Below are 18,984 nucleotides of genomic sequence, written 5' to 3'. Positions count from 1 at the left end.
ATAAGTCTATTTTTCTCGTAAATATTTTAAAAGTGTAATATATGACAGCCAAAAATTGCTGAATTCTTCATTTCTGCCCTTGTGTTTCAAGAGAGAATACTTTCCATCCAAATGGAGAGAGATCTGGGTTCATATCCCAGTAGGGGCTTAAGATGATGCATGCAATATTTTGTTGTTTTATTTTCTAATAACAATAAATTAATGATAAAGAAATTAATTTAGTAAGAGTTTTAACATGTAATAATACTATAGTATTCATATAATGAGTGGATTTTAGAATTAGTCATGTCTTGAGTTTGTTTGTCATTATGAACATTTTGTCTTATATCAAATTTTTATAAGTGACATAATACTTAAATTTAGATTTGATAAAAGAATATTATGTTTATAATTAGGTGCTACGAAAAGCTGTTCAGGATCTGATTTTGAAGGAGATCGAGGATGAGGTTTTCCTACTTTCATCCAGAAATGTTGCCTTGTCTAGTGTTCTTATTCGATATCGCAGCATTGAAAGCTTGTTTGAGAATGGAGAACATCTGATCAAGGAGATCATTAGTGAAATGTCAGAAAGGTAAACAAATATTAAAATTTTCAATTAATGTTAAGCATGAATTATATTAGATAAAATCTATTCATCCTGTTATTTTGGGTGATTTATTGCTCAAAAAGCATGAAAGATCTTTTATACCTGAAAGCTATTACATTTGTTTCAAACTTCCCAATCCTAATACCTAGTTTAATTTTGCCTTAAAACTTTATCATTTGCTATGACATGATATTTGATGATTATTTTTTTTTAAATAGTGATTGGAAAATCATGCTCTTTAAATGTAAAAATGAAGAGCTCAAGTTTATGCAATCAAAGTACATGTAATAGGATTAAGACATTTCATGTTTTACTGTCAAGCTGAACACACCACTATATGGTCAGGGTAAACTACATTGATTGCCATGTGAGCTTACCTTATAGTGAGAATAGCTCTATGAGCTATTGGTATTGGGGATATGCACAGTTTTATGCATGACATTTTAATCAGAATGGCAATAGGAAGTCCTCTGCTACTTCATACAATTGTTATTTTTACATATTTGCATACTTCTGTACCTATTTTATTTGTAGCTCACCTGAGCACATAGCGCTCATGAGGATCATTTTGGATACAGTGTTGTCTGTCGTCTGTCTGTGCATGTGTAATGTGCGCTAGTTAACTTTTTTGGCATGAACTAATGTCTAGTGGGCCTCTACAAAGATTGTTCAAATTACGAGCCTGGGGCCAAATGTGCAGAGGGGCCCAATGTTATTTTCCCTGTATGTATGTAGTTAAAACTAAAAAAATCTGCACTTAAACCACAGGCTTACCCTGAGATATTTGGTTTAAACATTGTTTATTTGGCCTCTACAAAGATTGATCAAATAATTGACCTGGGGTCAAAATTAGCCCAATTTATTTATTTTTAATTAATTAATTTTTTTATTTAATGATTTATTTTTATATATTTATATAATTGCCCTTGGTTTCACTTTTTTACATAATGCTGACTAAGTAAATACTTAAAAAATCTTCTCTGAAACCGCAAGATTTTGAAATAAGACATTTAGCATGAACATCATCCTGTGTGCTAATTTTTCAGAACAATTGCAATATTGAACTAAAAGAAATGTTACCAAAACTTCTGTTGATATTAAATTATTAGTGGAAGCAGAAGAACAATAAGGATAGCAGCAGTGGGTGTTTAACTGCCAATCTTTTTCACATCTTATAGCTTTTATGTTACAGACTTCCATTCTTGTTTCGTATCATGGCAACCATTGCTACTGGGGGCAAGGAGCTGCAAGGGACAAAAATGGCCCCTGTAGCTACAGCATATGCAGTGCTAATGAACGCACATTCTGACAAGTTGTCGGCATGGCATAGGATGACCACCATTGTGGCCATAAAAGGTCATCTGGAAGATTCAGTAAGTGTTTTGATAAAAATTTATAAATGCATTCTTTGTTATTCACCTGAGCACAAAGTGCTAAGAGTGAGCTATTGTTACCAGCCTTTGCCAATGGACGTTTTGGTGCATTCCTCAACACGATAACTCCTACTATTTGTAAACCTCAGGAGCAAATGTGTTTTCCTTATATGTTCATAGTGAAATCTTTTAAAATCTCAGAAAGGCCTAGAGCTTAAAAATATGGCATTGAACGCCATCTGGTGAATCTTTACTAAGATTTTTCCATAATTTCACTAGAGTAAAAAGTAGCTGTGCTGTGGGGCCAACATGTTTTCCTTGAATTTATATACTATTCTAACATGGCACGCGACTTATTTCTATAGACAAAGAAATAAATCAAGTGTGGGTTATTCTGCAATAAACTATGGGCAGAGCTTAATGTTTCGAAAATAGTTCCGAATAAAAAAAGAGAGGAATAATTGCAGTAAAATGCACGTGCAAAAGCCTGCTCTAAAAGAAATGTAATAAATGTAGCATGTTTATAAATGTAATGAATCAACAAATTGTTTATTTTGTGATAAGTGACATAACCACGCCTGCAAATAATGTTTTTTGTTAAGAAACGTACGGTAATTAAGAAAACATTTATGTTATGTCAGGTTTTTCAGTAGCATCAATAAACGTGAGGTCATATATTTTCTACGATTGTTGTTTTCAATGAAAGTGACGTCATTTGCAAAATATTTATGAATGAAAACAACGTCTTATGTTGGTACAATTCAGTGACGTCACTAAATTGTACTAAGAAGGGCAGAGTATTGCAAAATATAGTTCACTGCACATTATGATAATAAAGCACTTGATAGCTCTGTTTTGTTGATAGGAATTGGATATTGCATTTTATTATATTGCATTGAATGTACAGGCGTTAACAAGATTCAACCGCCTTGGTGTTACCATGTCCACAACAACTAAGCTGCGGTTGTTGGATGAAGCCAGCAGTATCATGGACAAGGGCATCGTAAGCCGATTGCAGAAGTCCCCATTAGTCAAGATAACTGGTGACAACTTGGATATGTACATTAAAACAGGCCAGCAATCTCTAGAGAAGTCAAATAGAGACCTTCATCTGTTTGCCTCTAATGTACTGTTCAACAGGGTACAGTAGCCGGATTACTTTGTACCATAATTACATTGTGTATATATCCTGTTCATTCAGATAAAAATCCAGCAAGTTTGGACTGAGTTTTATGTTATGTAACATAATTAAATAAAAAAAAAATGCATCAAAAGAGTTGTATTATAAATGTCTTATGTGAATTAATGCCATGAACATTACCTGCATTTGGCAGGAGAAATCAATTTAACGAATTGTTATACCAATTTTGACTTGTACTGGTACCCATTCCAAAAGTATTGAAGGAAATTACTGTTGATCATACATGATTATTAGCCGTGAACTTACAAAATGCATCTGTTACAGATTGCCAGTCCAGATAAATACAGTTTGGTGCCCACTCGAACACCACTGACAGATCTGAATGCAGAAATGTTTCTCCTGAGTGGCAATTACCGGAGTACGCTTGTGAACAGCTACTCTGTAATACTTGGTAATCTGTCCACTATCTTTTTAGTCAAATGGATATATGGCAATGTGGGCATTATGCACGTCATTTCATTTTGTTCATACGTCAAAAAATCTGGTTGCTATGGCAAAATTATTATTTTTTTAATCTGACAATGGTGGAGTCGGTAGTGGACATATATTGCTTGGCAGTTGTCTTGTAATTATTTGTGTTTTTGGTATACTTCTATGCAGATGTAAATAATATTCTAAGCAATTCATTTCATTTTCCATTTTTGGAGCACAGACAAAATTATATTAGGATTTTTTTTAGAAGATTCCAGAATACTTATCAAATATGTTTAAAATGATAGTACATAGCTCTTTTATATGAAAAAAACTGTATTTTTGGCTAAGCAATTTGTCATGAAATCACAATATCATGCTTTTTATGCACCTGAAGGGAGGCATTTTTTTTTTATGCCCCTGAAGGAGGGCATATGGTGATCATACTGTCCAGCCGTCTGTCCGTCACACTTTGCGATTAGGTTTCGAAAAATGCTCATAACTTCTTTGTCGCTTCAGAAAGCAATTTCATTTTTGACTTCTATCAAAGTGTTTATAAGGGACAGATATCATCCAATGTTGACAGCTCTTGTTTAAACTGTCTATCGGTCTGTCAGTCAGTATGTATGTCACAATTGTGGGTCATCTTTATATCTTTGTTATTTATGGTTTGATTTAAATACAATTTTATTATTTTGTTTTAAAGATGTTGATAGTGATAACAAATGTTGTTGTGTTTTTTTGTTAAAGGAAGAATTCTTTGTGAGCTAAAAGCTTTCTCTTGGATGGCAAATGCATTGCCAGATCACATTCACCACCCATATCAGCATGAAATGAGTCTGAAGTCAGACATATTCCAGCTGCCAATTATGATGAAAAACGAAGCCAAACATGAAGATTGTGTTGACATTCTGGACACTTATGAGGCAGTTCTCAGTGATTATTATCACAAGGCTTTTGGTAGTAAATTTTGTTTTTTATATGCCTTTTTGAAAAACATACTTATTTTATGATAAACCATGTGTTTTGGCATCCTTTTCTTTGTCCGGAGTATAACTATTAAACTATATGATTTTTTTAAATGTAACTTCATATATGGATAGATCTTATTGAGATGAAGTGCAGTGTACAAGAAACATAAATATAGGCCCTTTAATACTTGAATTGTCTTCCTTTTTAGCTCATCTATTTTTTGAAAAAAAAATATGAGCTATTGTCATCACCTTGGCGTCGGCGTCCGGTTAAGTTTTGCATTTAGGTCCACTTTTCTCAAAAAGTATCAATGCTATTGCATTCAAACTTGGTACACTTACTGCCTATCATTAGGGGACAGGGCAGGCAAAGTTAGATAACTCTGGCGTGCATTTTGACAGAATTATGTGCCCTTTTTATTTTTAGAAAATTGAAAATTTTGGTTAAGTTATGTGTTTAAGTCCATTTTATTCCTTAAGTATCAAAGCTATTGCTTTCATACTTGCAACACTTATTAACTATCATAAGGGGACTGTGCAGGCAAAGTGATGTAACTCTGACTGGCATTTGGACGTAATTATGGGCCCTTTATACTTTGAAAATTTGGTTAAGTTTTGTGTTTTAGTCCACTGTACCCCTAAAGTATCATAGATATTGCTTTCATACTTGGAACACTCGCAAACTATCATAAGGGGACAGTAAAAGGACAAGTTGCATAACTCTGGTTGTCATTTTTACAGAATAATGACCCTTTTTTGACTTAGTAACTTTGAATATATGGTTAAATTGTGTGTTTCGATCCACTTTACTTCTTAAGTATCAAGGCTATTGCTTTCAAACTTCAAATACTTTCATGCTATCATGAGGTTACTGTACCTGGCAAGTTAAATTTAACCTCGACCTTTGAATGACCTTGACTCTCAAGGTAAAATTATTAAATTTTGCTAAAATTGCCATAACTTCATTATTTATGATTAGATTTGATTGATACTTGACAAAACTACTCTTACATGACATACCACAATAGACTCCACCCAAACCATCCCCCCATTTATTTTTATTATTTTATTTTTGCAATACCGTCCAACCATGGCACCCAAGAATCCCCTCCCCCCACCCACCACCCCTGCAATTTTTTTTTTGGCATTTTTTTTCCCGCATTTTTGGAAGATAATGTAATAAATGACCACACCCCCACACTATACACCCCTCTTCACGCCACCCCTCCTGCCCATGTGATTGAAATTGAGAGTCCCTTCACCTTTAAAAAGAAAATAGATGAGCGCTCTGCACCCGCAAGGCGGTGCTCTTGTTAATATTTCTTGTCTTATAATAAAGGTCAGGGTCACACTAAGACTTATATATTAATTATTAATAGATAATAATCTGGTCCATATATTTGTCAGACATCAATGGAAATAACTTGACAAATATGTGAAATATATCTTAGGCAAAGTATCATCAGTAATTATGACTCATACATGGTCCTTATCTCAAATGTCAAAACACCATCATGAGTCATCCTCTGAAGACAGTTCTTGTGGTGGTTAAAGGTCAGTTCTGTGAGGTCAAAATTTTATTATTTTAAGGCTCAGAGGATGTTCTTCACAAGTTTGGTGTCACCGTTGGTGGAGACCAATTGACAAGAGTTCGGCTTGAAGAAGCCAAAAACCTCCGTGCATTGGCTACTACACCCAACAAGCGATTTGAGGACCTGCACCCATTTGTAATTGAGTTGTGGCACACAAAGCAAGATTTTTTGGAGGTTTGACACTTAAGTTTCATTTGCTCAACCTGGAAACATATTGTAACTATTTCATTCTCCCAAACGTCTGCATCTGCCTGGGCCAATGTCATACATAAAAAATCAACTATATTTGTATTTTTTTATTTATGGATATTATCTAAAATGAGACAAAACATAAATTTCTTTAACGTTTTTGTTTAAAAGTATTAGATAATAAATGAAAATAACTTAATTTTCAAAATGTTCCTGCAGTCATTGTTATTAAAATTATGTGCACTTGTCATAGTATTGTTCTGAGAAAATTATTCAAAATCAGTTACAATACTTATGTACTTTTTCATTTCTTTCCCAATTAACATTAAAAAAACACATCTTATAATTAAAAAAAACTAGTTATGAAAAAAATGCATTTACCATAGTATTGCCTGGGGTAGCGATCAACCTCATTTTGACATGAAGAATTTAATTCATGCGTGTTTGATATCTCATATTCATTTCACCCAAAGATATTTATGAACGGTTACGTTGGTTACTTTAACATAAGAGAATAATCACATGATTTTAAGAACAGCTTATACATGTAAGGATTTAATGCGTGTTAAACTATTGTTTTTAATTAACTTTTTAGAAATGCTTCAAAGCACTGTACAGTGCCTCTAGTGTACGCCAGCCTGGTACGCTCTATTATTTCAAGTCCAATCTGCAGCGCACAGATATCAACGGAAAGGTGAAGGGAGGCTTCAAGGCACACCATGAATTCCTGTATCTTGTCGGAACAGCTATGGTTACTGAGCAGTTCCTTCAATATTTTGGTATGGAAAATGTTGAGTCGGAACCAACCAAAAACATGCCCATTATGAAAAAAAATCTTTCAGATAGGCGCATTCAAGTATTTGAAATGATGGAAAAATTTATTGCAGAGTTTGGATATTTGAAAAACTGTACTGATGCAGATGCACAAGAAAATGACAGTGTATTCAAATATTGTTCTAATCTTTGTCACTGGGTTGTCCTTTTGTTGAACTTTGAGGATGTTGTACGGGAGGGAGACTTACAAAGAATTGTGCCTTCTGTCATGTACATGATGCAGTTCTTCTTGTCTCATTCAAAGTTATCAAAATACTTTGAGGAATGTCTAGACTTTGTTATGAAATGTGAGTTTTTATTGAGTCCTTTAGACAGAGTCCGTGTTTTAGAAGGCGCATTTGCAAATCTGCGAGGTGGTATTGGCAAGAACATTGAAAGTGATCTTGTGCAGGAAAATTCAGTAAGAAATCAGAAAGATCTTATAAGAGCTCTAGGTGCTAACAAAACAGACCAGGCAATATTGAGAGCAACAAGGTCAGCTGATGTTATTGCTGAGATTTGCTCCAAGATTGACAATTCTCTTTCATTGAAAAAGCAAAGCAGCAAACATTCATGTTCTAAATCTTTAAAGGATGAAGCAGTCATTGCCAAAACTCTAAGAAAACTAAAGCCTTTTCAACGGACAGAGGGACGTATTTGCCAAGGTATTCCTAATATCCATGGTTCTCCATTAAATAGAATAACTAAAGAAGAATTTAGCAATAGGGTCACTGATGTTATGTGTAGACTGTACTATGGACAAACAAGAAATGGATCATATGATGATCCACAAGAATGTTCAGATGAGGATTAATATGCCATACAAAAGGGAAATATTCTAAAATGTTGGCAATTTGTATATAAATCTCGACAAAATACGTTAAACATATTGCCATCTATCCATGTTTCAAGTTTCATGAAAAAATATTTATAACTTAAAGTTATTGCAGTATCCACCATTTTCAGCAATATTTCTATACTATGTGTTGGCATTGCAACCAGATTTCTTGACATAGGATCATAATGAAATGACGTGCATAAGCTCCATATTGCCATCTGTCCATGTTTTATGAAAAATTATGAAGAAGTTTTAAAGTTATGGCTGGATCCAGAAAAGTGTGACAGACAGACAGACTCACAGACAGACGCAAACCATAAGTCCCATCCGGTTTCACCAGTAGGGGACAACAAAGTCGGAGACAAATGCCCCAAAAACAGGGCCTTGACACAGAATGTTTTTGCAAACAAAATTAACCATAACAATTAATTATATTAGTGTGAATAGGTGTTATAATGTTATAAATATTTGAATACACTGTCATTTTCTTGTGTGGGCTGTCTGCATCTATGTTATGTAATCATTGAGTATGTTCATTAGCTATAGCCTGTACCTATACAACTCAAAATTTGTTAAGGATCACTATGTATTTTCACATTATCTTCAATGTAATTTAATTTAAATTGTTATTTTGCAGGTTTTGGTATTATATTTTGTGTTTTTGTTTTTATTTTTATGCCCCCCTTCGAAGAAGAGTATATTGTTTTGCACATGTCGGTCGGTTGGTCTGTCGGTCCGTCCACCAGATGGTTTCCGGATGATAACTCAAGTATGCTTAGGCCTAGGATCATGAAACTTCATAGGTACATGATTGATCATGACTGTCAGATGACCCCTATTGATTTTCAGGTCGCTAGGTCAAAGGTAAAGGTCATAGTGACTCGAAATAGTAAAATGGTTTCGGGATGATAACTCAAGAATGCTTTGGTCTAGGATCATGAAACTTCATAGGTACATTGATCATGACTGGCAGATGACCCCTATAGAGTTTCAGGTCACTAGGACAAAGGTCAAGGTCACAGTGACTCGAAATAGTTAAATGGTTTCCGGATGATAACTCAAGAATGCTTAGGCCTATGAACTTCATAGGTACATTGATCATGACTTGCAGATGACCCCTATTGATTTTTAGGTCACTAGGTCAAAGGTCAAGGTCACAGTGACTCGAAACAGTTAAATGGTTTCCAGATGATTACTCAAGAATGCTTGCGCCTAGGATGATGAAACTTAATAGGAATATTGATCATGACTGGCAAATGACCCATATTTATTTTTTAGGACAAAGGTTAAGGTCACAGTGACTCAAAATAGTAAAATGGTTTCCAGATGATAACTCAAGAATAATTAGGCCTAGGATCATGAAACGTCATAGGTACATTGATCATGACTGGCAGATGACCCCTATTTATATTTAGATCACTAGGTCAAAGGTCAAGGTCACAGTGACAAAAAACATATTCACACAATGGCTGCCACTACAACTGACAGCCCCTATGGGGGGCATGCATGTTTTACAAACAGCCCTTGTTATGTTTTGATTTATCATTGATTCGTGACGCTGGCTGAATCTAGCTAGAGGTGAATTTCGAAATTACACGTACTATAAAAAGTGATCCTTAGCAAATTTTGAGTAGTATATGTAACAATAAGCCACTGAAATAGAGGTCATCTACTGTCCAAGGCCAATGCATATGGGAAGTATCAAGCCTTTTAGTCAATTTGTTGACAAATTCTTGATATGAAATTATAGTCACACTTTATGTGACCTTGACCTTTAACCTAGTGACCCAAATTTAATAGTGGTCATCTATGTTATACATAAATATTTGGAATTGTTAATGTAAATGTAGTCAATTTTGTTATGTTACTTTTGGGAAAGCTTGCTAACTTGAATAGCATGTCAATATTTAACCTGTTCACCTTAAGTTCAATTTCAAATTTATTGAAGTTCATTTTCAACCAAGCAAACTTTGATTTGTTAGTCAATAAATTCATCACTTGCTATGTAATTGACACATCATTTTTTTGTTTTATAAATTTTGATGAATGATAAAAAATGGTGCATTTCTTGTAGTGTTGTACAAACAATAACATTCTACAACAATCGATTTTTGACAATCTGTTTAAATGGTAAGCCTTGTGCACAATTATTGCAAGTTGACCCATTGTATGAAGAAAAATACAATATGTGTTATTTTACAATACAATGCACATGTACACTTAATGGCTTGTAGATAAAATGAATGTATGTTTTCTGTAATACATGACTAGTTTTATATCATATGTTGATATAGTTTTTATACTTAAATATGCAGTCAGGTGATTCATTAACATTAGATTTTATGTATAGGGTGTTATAATAGATTTTGAAAACCTTTCCATGAATACATGTATAATATTTAATTAATTGTAATTATACCCCCTTTACTGGTAATGGGGGCTATGTAGGAGTCCCTTTGTCGGTTTGTCTGTCTGTCAATGTGAAAATTTCATCCGATCTTCACCAAACTTGGTCAGAAGTTGTATCTAGATTATGTGTAGGTCAAGTTTTAATATTGGTCATGCAGTGTCAAAAACTAGGTCATTTGGTCAATTAATGCGTTTGAAAGAATGTTTGTACGAACTATAACTATGTCATTTATCGTTAGATTTTAAAATGACTAAGTACATTTGTTTACCATAATGGGACGGTGTGAGTTCAAAGGTAAAATCCAGGCCATAACTTTATCGCTTATGGTAAAATTTATAATCATTTGGCATATTTCTTCACCATAATTGGACGGTGTGTCAGGGTCACACTCTGAGTTCAAAAATGCTTGACCTACCATAACTATGTAAAAAATGGCCATTAATGAGCTGTTCCGGGCCATAACATTGATGTTCATTGCGAGATTTTAAAATCATTTGTTGCCCATTATTGGACAATGTATCACATGAAAGAATTATGTCGATATCTCAAAGGTCATGCTCATTTGAAAACAATTTACATAAAACACTTGATGGCAAAGTGACACAGTTTCTGTATGTTTATTAAAGTGACTGTTTATGGTTTTATGCTTAAAAGTATGCTACAATTTTTGTTTAACACTAATGATTATCTAGGAAAAAACATAGATCTAAAATGAAATAGTGAAGAGACGCGTATGTCCAGTTAGAATATCTAAGTGAGTTTTCATGTACAGTTATTATTCTCAATGTCAAATTTGTAAATATCACAAAAAATCTATGTTCAGTAATTAGTACATTATCTAAGAAAAAAAATTGATCTTAAATGAAATAATGAAGACACGCATATGTCCAGTTAGAATATCTTAGTGAATTTTCATGTACAGTTATCATTCTCAATTTCTAATTTTCAAATATCATAAAAAATCTATGTTCAGCAACTAAGTACATTGTAATGGATGCATTAAAGTTTCAGAAACAAGATATGTTAAGAAAATCAAATACGCTTATTTGTGTATATAACAATATTGTAATAAGAGCAAATGTGCATGTTTCCAATTTACTCATGTTTATATGTTTCTATTCATTCCATTATATATGTACATGCACATAATTTACAAAGTAATGCACATTCATATTAATTTATTTATTTACATCTAAGCAACACTATACATTATACAATTCACATTTATAAATTAGCATCAAATTTACTATCACAATTACATGACAAATAATATACATGTACTATTAGAAAAAAAGTTGATTTGATCCTGTGACATAAGGGATACATGTGATATGTTCTCATTTGGTCATTATAGTAATCACGGATAATGTACATGTATACATGTATATGGCATAAAATCAAATCACAACATAATATCCAACTTGTTAAAATTTTAACTGAAGTGCCACACCTGGAAGACCTCACACATCTATCACCAATATTTATTTAATTTATTTTAATTATACTAACACAGCAAAAACCCTGGGTTAGCCCCTTCAAATGAAAAAGTGTGATTTGTGACATACCCTGCATGCAACCCAAAAGTTACGAAGTCTACACGTATTCTCCTTAAATATCTTGATACATTCAAGAGTAAGAACGAAGAGAGGATTGTTAACTAGGTTCTCTTTCAGCATAAAAATAGTCATAACAGAAACTAACAGAGATTAAAAGGTAACTAAAACATGCTAGATTTTCTAGACTGTTACCTTGGTTAACAAACTCTCTCATAACCTTTTAAAACATAAAAGAAATATATACAAATTCTTATAGAGCTACATGTATGTAATTAAGTAGAAGTTTGTGCCTTGTATAAAATTACAAATCTAAGTTGAAGTATATTATAACAGGTTTTGGCTGTTCTCTTAGTTAAATCTAAGTTGGAGAAAACAAATACACATTTTTGTTCATCTGACAAGTGAATAAAATCTTTATTAATTTGAATGGCATTATCATATAAAACAGTTCTTAATGCCTCATAGACTGGACACTGTGTCAAAACATGGGTATCAGTTTCAACGCCTGATTTACAAATAGGACATATACGTTTATTTAATGTAACGTTTTCATATGTCCCTGTCTCTAATCTAAGAGGGGCAACGCCACATCTCAATTTTTACAATGCTGCTCTATGCTTAAAAGGCATTGCTATGCAACAACAACAACATTTATGAGCTCTTAAGCATACAATTGCTTTTAAGCAATATGCATTATACATAATACACAAGTGTAACGACCTGGATGATAATTATTATAATTAGGTAATAATTATAAAAATTATGTAATGGAGAAAGTTAACAAATATTTTACTGAATCATAACATAGGATATGCCTTCTAACATTGATAATGATGGTTGTTAATAAAATAATGAGACAAAGAGTACATTGTGCTACATTATAAGTTTCATTTTAACATTCATATTGATTACTGCTCATCAAGTTCTTGGAAAAAAATAGTATATATAGGTAAATTAATTTGCTTAAAAATTGTTCCTTAAACAATTCGCATTATATATATATTTTGAAAGATTAATGATTTCTTTCTTATTTTGTGTTTTCATTAATAAATCAAACTTATTTAACGGTGGCCATCTTTGATAAAATGACTTTAAATAAGTTTTTCTAACATCTTTGTATATTGGACATATTAATGAGAAATGGTATTAGCTTTCTACGACATTAAGATTACAAAATTTACATTTCCGATTATCCTGATGAATATTGTGGTATCGACCTCGTTCTATTTCTAATCTGTGTGATGATAGGCATAATTGAGTTAGTGCTATTTTAAATTGTTTCGTTGTAATGATATCCAGATATTGTTCTGTATTAAACGTGTCCTTGATGCGGCAATATGTATTTAGTCTTGGTGAATTATTGAATTATCTCACTGTACCAGTATTGCTTGTAATGATCGAATAATCGCTGTTTCATTAGATAAGTATATGTAACCAGTATTGCTTGTAATGATCGAATAATCGCTGTTTCATTAGATATGTATATATAGATGTGTTCAGAGTTTTCTGTCAGGGTTTCTTGTTCATGAAATGAAAAAAGCAGTTGTCATTTTTATTTATATCTCCAAGAAGGAACATTTTGCAGTGTATTACTATTTGTAATTATGCATTTTTTAAGCTACCAGATATATCTTTCATAAACATTTTTACTCTGTTACATTCCCAGAATAAATGGGCAATTCATTCTTCTGACATTTTGCAAAATGTGCATATATTACTATCTGACAAGTCCATTTCAAAAGGAGTGAGTTTGTTACCAATATTCTGTGGATAATCCTAGTTTGTAACCATTGAATACATGTATTATCATTTTTTAACACTTTCCCATGGACTATTTTCCTGGGCATGATGTATATATGCATTATTGAGTGTTGTTGGTATTGTCTCAAATGTTGTCAACATTGAGGTTGAAAACTTATTGCATGACATAGTTATTCACTGTTTCTCTATATTTATGTTACATGCCACTGTTTTACATTAGCCAAGGCATGTAGGATAAAAACTGATTAGTTTGTAATAAAACAGCATATCATACTACTCAGTTACCAGTAAAACAACAGTAATTATGTTATGCTATGCAAAAATACTATGCGTAATAAAATGTACATATTTAACTTTTGTTTTTTTCTTGCATATTATATTCAATTGCCTATCCCCAGAACAATAACATAGAAATACAGAGCTGGTATTCTAGAGGCTTCTAATAGAGAAACAAAGATGTTTCCATATTCTTCACATTTATTTTTATGCTTTTTTATGTATAGATATTTGGCTTAATTATGTGTAACTATAAATAATATTTTATGCTGTTAAGATTTAAAAATTAAATATTTTAAGTGTATGAATTATTGGCTTGGAACAGTAAAAAATAGAACATAAAAACTAATCTTTGTAAATTTAAGTTTCATATTTTTCTAGGAAAACCTTGGAATACCAGCCGAAGAGTTTGATGTAATAGTGGTACTGTTTTAACACAGAACATATTTTGAACCCCCTTGCAAGCAACTGTGTTTGAGATCATTATAATGAACATAGTTCAGTATCACTAAAAAAAAATCAAAGAATTGACATCGCATGCTGAATACAATATACAGGATTATTTAGGTTTACTGTTTCATGGCATTGAATACAATATTAACTGGGAAAAATTCTGGAAGTACCAACTTCCTAAATTTCAATCAATTAAAGAGACATAACTCTGGAGTTAAACCAATACAATAAAGCACAGCCAGTCCAGTATCTACAGTGGGAGAGAGCATAGGGGTATTGTCATGTACATACTGTAGTTACATTTTTTTCATAACAAGAAATGTGTTTGTCAGAAACACAATGCACCCTTAGTATTGCGCCGCTTTGCAGCGATATCTTTGACCTTGAAGGATGACCTTGTCCTTTCAAAATGTGCAGCTCAATGAGATACACAATGCATGCCAAATATCGAGTTGCTATCTTTAAAATTGCAAAAATCATGACCAATGTTATAGTTTTCAGACAGACTGACGGACAGATGGTTCAAAAACTATATGCCAGCCTTATGGTGCATACAAATGTACCAAGAAGAATGCTTTCATTATGATTAAGATATTAATATTATGAATATATTTATATGTCAAAACAAAATCTAGATTTTAGAAATAATTCTTTTAATGCAAAAGTACTAATAATTTTAAATCTCATTTAATATCACATTAGTTGTCCATGTGCCTATTAGGCAAAGCAATTGTCAAACAGAAAACAGTGCTTTTATTTGCTTTTTATTCGGCGTGGGGTATTGTTTGGGTGGAATCCATTGTGGTATTGAGGTTGTGTTGTTTTGTCAAATCATTAATACATAGAGGATATTTGTTTGAATCGGTGGATTATCGATTTTAATTCACGAGTGATCATAGAAAATAATATTTTCACGAGTGGCGCAGCCACGAGTGAAAATATATATTTTCTATGATCACGAGTGAATTAAAATCGATATATGCCACCGAATCCAACAAATTTTCTTTTTATTTTATGCTTTTTTCACAGTTTATATACATTGTTAAAGAGTTTCACCAAAGAATTTCGCTGGAATAATGACGTCATTTCGTCAAAAAAATGACGTCATTTCACAGTAAACAGTGTAAAATTATCGATAATTTTCACTGATAATTTTCATTGTTTGAAACAGTGAAATTATCAGTTTTAATCAACTGATATTTCCCTATAAACCACCGGAAAGCATAAAATAAAATCTGATCATAAATAAAGAAGTTATGGCAATTTGAGCACAATGTTCATTTATCTAAGTATAAAAGGTGCCATGATAATTATGTCAAAATGCTTGATACAGTTGTCTGCTCTTGTTGATAGGTTGGGGTCATGTTGTTAAGCAAGTATGCAAACTATAAAAGCAATATGTCAAAGGACATAGAGAATATTTTGGGTAGAACGCAAACGTTAACATAGATTTATCAATAATATGCATATTCTAAGCATTAAAGGGGCCATAATTCTGTCAAAATCCTTAATACAGTTTTCTGCTCTTGTTTATAGGTCGGGGTCATGTTGGTAAACAAGTATAGAAAATATGAAAGCGGTATGTCAAAGGACATTGTAAATATTTGGGGTAGTACGCAAACTTTAACATTTGCTGCATATTTTAAGTGGAAAAGGGCCCATTATTATTACAAAATTCTTGATAGAGTTTTCTGCTCTTGCTTATAGGTTGGGGTCATGTTGGTAAACAAAGTATGCAAAATATGAAAGCAATATGTCAAGGGACATTGAAATATTTGAGGTAGTACGCAAACTTAAACATTTGCACGCTCACGCAAACGCAGACGCCGGGGTGAGTAGGATAGCTCCACATATATTATAGTAAAGCTAAAAATGTCTGGCCTTTTTTCCCACAGGTGGAAGTAACGTTCCTTGGACAGTATATGGGCCTTGGAGCCCTATACATTCAAATTAACATATAAAATCATGTGTAATGAGAGAAACCTGAACAAAGAGCCATGAAAATAATTCCCACCCTCTGATATTGGAATCCAGTAACGTTACTTCCACCTGTGTTTTTTCTAACAAAACATTATATCTCGACATTTTCCATGGCAGACAATAAGTGTGACGCTGCAGACTTTGACTTGCAAATTGAGCAGCATTTGTCATTGGCAATCTGGTCACTTTTCTGAAAGCCAAAAGGTTCCAGGAGCTTTTCCCGAAGACACCTGGTGTCATCAGAACAATACTTAATTATATCTTGCTGTATACCAGGAGTATTTGCAGCCAAATCTCGTTTATTGTAATAGAGAATGGCATGGCTCTGTTGACCCCTTCTACCAGCCCGGCCTATCTCCTGCAGGTATTGAGCTATGCTGGCCGGTGGCTTGGCATGGATGATTCTTGTTACACATGGGGGATCAAAACCCATGCCAGCCACTGAAGAAGTCAGGATCAATCTAATCACTGGACTTGCTGCCTTCAATGCATTTATCGTGTAATTTAAAACACATTTGTCTTGATTGGAGTACAACACAGCATTACATGATTTTGTAATGTCATTTGAACCAAATATAAATCTAAGATATGCAGATGCTTGGCTAATGTAATACAGTGGCATGAACATTAATGTAACAGTATAATTTAATTGATCTTTTTTCAAACCATCACATTCCTTTCTAAAGATTTCTTCATAAATTTGATGAACATCAGTTTGTTTTGATTTGAGAATTTTGCTTAAGAAGATGTTACATTTGTCGGGGCTTTCTTCAACAATTGCAGGTTCATGTAGACCTAAAATACTTGGAAGTTTTTTTATTTGATGTTTTGTCAAGGAACCACTCAGAGCTATGAAAGAGGCATTAGAAAAAATTGATGGCAAGGTCTTCAGATGTTGGAATGAGGTTCTGAATTCTTCTCCCCTGAAAAATTTCAAATATGCATGTAAAAACTTGGACCAAATATTTGTTACACAAATGATACATGTACTAAGTAGCTGTTGACATTTGTGATAATAAATGCATAACAGCTGGCAACTCTTATTGACTTCTTGTAAAGGACCACTCTAGTATGCAAAGCATTGAATAGCAAAGCACAAATATTTGAGATGCTAAGGCCTAACAGGCCTTTTCTGCACTATGAAATGGGTCCAAAATTTGGCGCCATTCCCAATGCAAATCTGGTTGTTTTTTTTCCCAATTGAGAAGAAATTTCCCAATTCTAAAAATATTTTTTTTGTAAACCTTTTAATATATCAGATAACCTGATACAGTGTAAAAAATAGAAAACATGGAATAATTAAAATATCTGTTGTCTCGAATTTGTTTTAAAAACAGTAAAATATGTTAAATTGATTATTTAAGACTAATGTTATTTCCTCAAAATCTGGCGTTTCACAAGATTTGTTCCACCTCCAAAAGGCCAGGCCCTTTCTCAAAAAACAGATAAAAAAACTGCACTTATCACACTTGTTCATAATATTTTGTTAAATTGTTATATTATGTTATAAAAATAGTCGTTATTTATCAGTAAACGTCTTCTTAGAAACAAAAGAAACACTATTTACATGCGATTAGCCAGTTTTGCAAGTATTTTTATCCCAAAATGTTATTTACGACGCAAAATTCCAGTGTGGCGTTTTCCAAAAATGGAGCAGAAAAGGCCTGCTTAAAAAAACGTGTCCTTTTCTGTTTACATTCTCAAAAAATGAGTCCATAGGTAGGATATTTTTGTATGTTCTGATATAATCTGATGGTAAATAAATAAATATGATTCTAGACTAAAATGATTACTTAAATTGCATAGTATTTGTAAGCATAATATCAACGACATTCTCAAATCGGTGAAAAAAACTGCTTTGCTAATTAACTAGTACAGAATCCGAGACCATAGGCATTATTGAATTGTGACTAAACATCTTGATTTAACTAAGAATTGTATACAAAAAACAAACAGAGGTACTTCAGTTCACAGATGTATCACGATCAAATATAATTGTACAAACTTTAAATTGAAAAAAACTACATACCAATCTTCTACAATGTGACACTCGTCGATCACGACAGCATGAACTTTGCTAGTGAAGTCTTCATTTCTCAGAAGAGCTTTTCCCCAGGTATTATTAAGTAAAGATTCAGGATGACACATGACTATGGAATATTCTCCCTTACAAAGTTTTTGCTGATCATCTTTGCTGACAACAGACTCATCACCAAAAGGCAAACGGAAAGCTGTAATGTTATGTTCAGCGAGAATCTGCATTTGATCTTGTTGAATAATTGTAAGTGGAGAAACAACTAAAACAACTACATTGGTTGAACTGGATACAGATGATAAAAGCATTGGCAAACATTGATAAATAAGGCTTTTACCATAGCCAACAGGTAAATTGACAATTACATCTTTATGACACAATATTGTCTGCAAACATTCAATTTGTTTTGTCTTGGGTGTAACATTTGGGTCAAAAATTTGAACGGCATCTAAAATATGTTGTAATGTTGTTGCAGAAGACATTTTAATTTTAATGTCAAAATGAAAACTAAGGGAAATAATCATCACACAATTTTTTTT

The 18,984-nt window shown here is 32.8% G+C and overlaps 1 protein-coding gene across 1 annotated transcript; it reads left to right on the top strand.

The window, feature by feature from the left end:
• Position 1: 1 nt before the first annotated feature.
• LOC127852674 (uncharacterized) lies at positions 2–16,855 on the top strand. Its single transcript, XM_052386624.1, has 8 exons — positions 2–571; positions 1,779–1,959; positions 2,867–3,100; positions 3,425–3,551; positions 4,322–4,531; positions 6,133–6,308; positions 6,919–7,631; positions 16,687–16,855. Exons 1-8 carry the CDS (start codon positions 561–563, stop codon positions 16,853–16,855), a joined length of 1,821 nt encoding a protein of 606 aa, XP_052242584.1. The 5' UTR covers positions 2–560.
• Positions 16,856–18,984: the final 2,129 nt, after the last annotated feature.

This window comes from Dreissena polymorpha, chromosome 12 (assembly GCF_020536995.1).
Source record: "Dreissena polymorpha isolate Duluth1 chromosome 12, UMN_Dpol_1.0, whole genome shotgun sequence".
Lineage (NCBI taxonomy): Eukaryota > Metazoa > Mollusca > Bivalvia > Myida > Dreissenidae > Dreissena > Dreissena polymorpha.
The sequence above is the reverse complement of the archived record's forward strand: the minus strand, read 5'-3'. Positions and strand labels throughout refer to the sequence as shown.